Source organism: Eurosta solidaginis, chromosome 4 (assembly GCF_040869045.1).
Source record: "Eurosta solidaginis isolate ZX-2024a chromosome 4, ASM4086904v1, whole genome shotgun sequence".
NCBI lineage: Eukaryota > Metazoa > Arthropoda > Insecta > Diptera > Tephritidae > Eurosta > Eurosta solidaginis.
The window spans coordinates 4,560,848-4,566,539 of NC_090322.1; the positions used below are offsets into that span (position 1 = coordinate 4,560,848).

At 40.5% G+C, this 5,692-nt stretch overlaps 1 protein-coding gene across 1 annotated transcript; it reads left to right on the plus strand.

Moving 5' to 3' along the window:
* The first annotated feature begins 3,185 nt into the window (after positions 1-3,185).
* On the plus strand, positions 3,186-5,072 carry LOC137247563 (WAS/WASL-interacting protein family member 3-like). The gene is made up of 2 exons (XM_067778548.1): positions 3,186-4,215; positions 4,277-5,072. The coding sequence occupies exons 1-2, from the start codon at positions 3,393-3,395 to the stop codon at positions 4,750-4,752; spliced, it is 1,299 nt and encodes a 432-aa protein (XP_067634649.1). The 5' UTR covers positions 3,186-3,392; the 3' UTR covers positions 4,753-5,072.
* Positions 5,073-5,692: the final 620 nt, after the last annotated feature.

Genomic DNA, 5,692 nt, shown 5'->3' on the forward strand with positions numbered 1-5,692 from the left:
AACATCGGCCCGTTGAATATCCTCCAGCTGGGTCCACGCCTTTCCTGTTTCATTGATCATGTGTATCTCTTGTCTATATGTATCTCGCTCACTCTGCTTGGGTCGTCTACCGCATATATGTTTAAAGTGATGTGCCATAAATAACCGCTACCTTATCCCCTCCTTCATTGCCCTCTATTCCCATATGGCCGGTGAATCGCTCTTGATACTTCTCCTGCTTAGATGCAGTTAGACTGCTCCATGCTCCAGGAACACTCTGGGTTTAGCATATCATCCGCGGCGTATTTTATTTGTTGTATGTAATGCTGACTCTCCGAGATCTATACCTTCGGAGCTTGGAACCTTGTGCTTGGGTCTTAAAGCGGGCCTGATAACTTTGCCATCATATCTTTGTCAAAAGGCTGGTGTTTATACAGAGGCCGTTCGGTAGTCGAGAAAACTGTGCTAATTGATATTCACTTGTAGAACGATGAATGGTCCACACCGGTTTAGCATAAATGAGGGAGAAACTGAAGCCCTCATCTTTTTCTAGGCTGTTTGAGATAATAAAGTTATCGGAACATACAAAACGAATGCGTCTCTTGTCAAAAGATGTATGATGCAGGAACGGGAATAAGAATGAAAAAGAAGGTACACAACACTATCTCTACCTATGCTTTGGCCTGACGAGTTCCATATGCAGTAACTTTTCGGTAGACAATTATTCTGCTAATAAATGCTAAACAACCGATGATGTATGGAGATTTTTGAGACTTTGTCAGGAAAGAAAGTAGATCTCACTCTTGTTATCACAATTTAACAGTGTCCTTCTGTTTTAGGCGAGAAGCAGCTGTACTAACCAAGTTAAACCAAAGTGCAGATATCTTAAGCTAAACTCCTCTCGATGTGGAGAAATTACTCCGACTAAGGTCTTAAATGGGCAGAAATTTTTGTGGAATGTGTAACAGAGGCGACAAAAAAGTGGAAACCACTAAGATTATGGAGATATATGAATTGCAGGGTGGCAGATATTTAGAAGAGCACACAATCCAGAACTATTGATTTACGGCTGATCTCCGACTTAAGGGAAGACCAATTCTTCACTTCGGTTATTGCGTTTTACTGGGAGTCAGAAAAAATATGGTAAAGGTCATCGCATCTGTCAGCTCATGTCAGGTATATATGTACATCGCACCAAGAGGCTTGCGCCGATAGCTTTGAAAACGATCTTTCGATACAATTTGCCTTGGCAACGGAGTTATGAGAAAAAATTAATTAAATATGGATTGTGTGTACCTACATAATGCACTACGGAGACCAGCTAACGGTTGTTTTTTTTTTTAATACATTCTAAAGAAAAAAGTTTTTTTGTTATTTTTAAGTAGGCTACAGTAACGGTAACCCAAAGCAGTGAGATCAGTTATTTGCAATAATTACGTTGGCCTTCAACTAAATAAGATTTCTAAAATCGAATACATATTTGTATGAAATCTGCAGACATTTTATTAGACAACATTTCAACGAAAACGACGTTAATCTCAAGCATTGGCAAGCGTTCACATTATTTTGATACAATTTTACAAGTACAACAAACCAGCATTTTATGCTAAATTCGAAAGGGATACAAATTAAAAAGTATGTAAATGATTGCTACTAGTTTGTTAGTTTGCTTGTTGCTAAATGCTTAGTAGAGCATTTAGGTGGCGCTCAAGGACATTAGTCAAACGGGTAGGCATGCGCAGATCGTAGGCTGGCCAGTTTACTTGATAGATATAAAAATCAAACAAAAAGAAAAAAATCTTAAAAATTTAGTATTAAATATATGTTTGTACCATACAGTACATGTTTGTTTGTTAGTGTGTACAGTTAGAAAGACATGCAATAAATGTTATTATCAAAAGTTTAACAGCTCAAAATGCTGTTAATCCACTCTGAAGTGGGGCAAATTAGTTGAGTCGGAGAATATGAGTTTTGCTATTTTTTGGCTTCCACTTCATTGCTTTGCACGATTTTGATTTCGTGTATTTTATAGCTTGTTTTTTTGCTTTCATTTTTGATTCAATTAATGATTCTTAAGTTTGCTTGCTACCGTTATATGACCAATCAGACTGCATGGTATGCCAGACAAATTAGGCTAACACAACTTGGAACTTTTATAACCTATAGAGTTTGAACAAAAAGATTTAAGTACAGAAAAAAGGATATAAAGTAGCGTCATTCAAACTAAAGTTGGGTCTAAGCGCGACACTGACCAAACGTCATTTTTGACTAAGGACTTTCTCTACGGCAGCGTTTTCGGTAAATGTTTTTTCCGACAGCAATAACAAGCAGCTGGATTTGTAAGATAGTGATGGACCTTATAAACACAGTCGCTGATGGTAAATTCTTGGACTTACACGATATTGCTTCAATTAAGGTCTTCCGAGAGCACGAACACTATTTAGAAGGCTAGCACCTTGAGGTGCTAGTTCTGGAGCATACCTAATGTATATCCGGCAAAATACTATTAAAATCTTATAACACTTCTCACTTAATTGTCAGTGAGTCCTGAATGAATGATGGCTATTAAGACTGATCACATCAAAAACAGTCATATCCACTGAAACGAAGTGACCTTAACTCATATAGGTATGCTGCTCAGACATCCCTATTAAATCTTTATATAGCGACATTTGTTACCAGAACAACAGTTCCGGAAACAGTCTCCATCCACAGCTACTTTAAATGAGTCTGTGTCATCTGAAGACACTTCATTTTCAAATCAGTTTAGTTCCTGATATGAATGTCCAAACAATCACAGAGTCGTAGCTTTGATTAATAATTACTTATCCATCAAATTGACAATTGTATTCGTCCATTACTTACGACTCCAATCTCTTATGTACGTATGTATGAATGTTAGCGCTGAGCTCACTATGTGATCATAAATCGCACCAGCAGCCGATGCAGGAAAATGCAAATCAAGTTGCTGCTAGCAACTGCGACTTCTATGTCAGCAGCACATTTCCACGACCTGTCGCCGCATTGGCCTAATCTTTTTGTGTGTTTTCGGCTCATGAATATGATATAATAGCCGAGTGTGCTGAGAACTCGTTTTGCTAGTTGCAGCACACTACAAAAAAATAATTATTAGCGCAGCGACTGGCCTAACGCTAGTAGGTTGAACCTTTTGCCAAACAACGCGAGGGGCATTGCGCACAGTTCTTTGTTGCATGCAGCAACAGTCGGTTGTAAGCTCTTGAAACCCACTCAATGCTAAAAAAAAGTTGAAAAGCGCATGTGAATATTAAATTGTTACACAATTTATATTAACTATAATTATACTCGAGCTTCGAATACGGCTACGTCAGCAGGCTGAGTACGCTTTTTTGTGTCCTGTTGCATTTACGAATAAAGCATAAGTGAAACACACTATGCGTAACACGGAGGCGAAAGTCCTTTTCGGCTTCGCAGTTCTTTCAATATGCTGTAGCTGTTTTATAGCGCAAGAGTTAAGCGTGGATGCGGATCGTGACCGACGTAGCATAGACGTGGGCTGGTTGCTGCGCAATTTATTGTTGAATAGTGCCACTGCAAGCGATTTGAAAGCAAACGTCACACGTAATATTGCCAATGCTCCGCGTCAACCACCTCCAGCTACAACTAGACGTCCAAGGCCATCGCGGCCGCCTACTACGGCGGCATCACAACCACCACCACCGGTACATCCATTAATCACTTTATTCGCAGGTTCTTCCCAATGGAAACTGCCTCCACCACCACGGCCCACAACAACTACTACAACGACTACTACCGAGGAGCCTGTTACATTGCCAGAGCTTCTGCCACCAGCGCGTCGTCCACATCCATCGTTCAATGGTTTAAATAGACCAATATATGGTGATGATTATGACTACTATTATCCGTCGGGTTATGACAGTTTTGTAGGCCGTGGTGGTCAACGCGTTGATCCTTCAGAGTATGACTACTCAGATGCACCAGCACGACGCGCGCAAGTACGACCACTCCCACCACCGTCTCCACGCCCTGCTGCGCCGCGCAAAGCTATTCGCAATCGTATAGCGCAAGTGCCTTCAGCAGCGCCACCACAGCAATTACCGATACCACAAACGCCACCAGCTCGACGTCGACTTCCTACAACTGCACCTGCGGCAGCACCAGCACCAGCGCCGACACCAGCTGCAGCCCCGCAGCCGCAACGGGCGCGCGTGTTATATGAATATTTGCAGCGAGAGGGTAAAATACGTCAACTTCTTATTAAATGTCACAAGTCTGGATTCACTAGCTCACTTTGCAGATACCTCATCCAATGATAACAATGATGATGCTGACGAACAAACCGAACCCAAAGCCGAAGGTGGTACACAACAGCAAGATGAGAATAACAATGGAAGAGATGATGAAGTGGACGATGGAGCTGCCAGTGATGGAGGTGATAATCAAAATCCGAACTTTGGTAATGGCGCACCACCATTTAATCCGTATTCTCCACGTGCTCCTAAATTTGGACACCAACCTTATGCTAAGTCTTCGGAAAAGTCGCTGTTTGGCGCACAGTCATATTTTAATTCTGAGCCATCGATCCCACATCGCTTCAGCTCTTACAGTACAGGTGCTGGCACCGGTTTTGGTGGTTCCTCTTTTAGTGTCCGTCATGCTAGTCCTGCTAAGGGTACTTATCAGTTCCGTGATGCATTTTCTGATTTTGAAACCACATACGACGGTGGCCACTTGCCCTATGGCGGCTTCGGGTCATATAAATATCAAATATAACTGTAAATTTCATTAGATAGACTGGCTAGAAACTGTGAACGATGTTTTGGGATCACCATTTATATGTATGTATATATATTTGTTTTTGTAAATAAACGATTTTGTAATTTCTAATAATGCCGTTATAAATAAAATTAGTCTAAATAATTAATTAAATTATAATTTATGAAAACATACGCAGATTTTTATGTTACGTAGTTGTAGCAAAGTGTTATTAATCACATTTAAGTAAATTATTGTATTAGTTACAATTCATTTGTCTGTCCTTGAGTTTCTTGAAATTAGCCATTTGCTTAACTCGGCCGTGAAAAAAGGCGGAATAAAAATAAAATTTACCCATAGCCTTATTTGTATGAATTGTTGGAATTCCTATTTGTTGTTTTTATTTTAAACTTTTTTTTTTAATAGGCACAATTAAAGAGCTATGAGCAATAACTCGCAAAGTTAAGCGAAGACGTAGTAAAAAATGTGTTCAAGAGCTCGCTATGAGTAAAGAAAGGGATTCAAGAGGTTTCCAGCGCAATATATAGCTTCTCCAACCCAATTGTCAACCTCATCTACCCGTGGCGAATCCTGTTTCATTAACAGACGAGGCTCTGGCGACCCCAAGCTCCTCATAGACCATGAACATCCATAACAGTCCCCAGGGCCTTCGGGGAGTGTCTTTATCGTTAATACAACAACAAGGAGAAAGAACAAATAAATACGAGATCCCCCTACTCATTCCTGAAAATTTCAAACGCCTAGAAAGCTCATACATCAAGCTAGTTAAATATTCCTCTATATGTCCTTGCCTTCGTACAGGTATAAGTAGTCCTTTGAAGGATACTAATCCGACACTTTGATGCTAACCCGACCGGCGCGAGCGCGATTTCTTTGACACCACGAGGCTTTGGGTGCTCACACCAAAATTTGTTTGGATTTAGTAGTACGACCTTAT

Bases quoted from the DNA above. Each gene is read 5' to 3' on its own strand.
- LOC137247563 (XM_067778548.1), top strand. From the start codon at position 3,393: ATGCGTAACACGGAGGCGAAAGTCCTTTTCGGCTTCGCAGTTCTTTCA. The intron at 4,216-4,276 runs GTAAAATACGTC...CTCACTTTGCAG, and splicing joins TGAATATTTGCAGCGAGAGG to ATACCTCATCCAATGATAAC.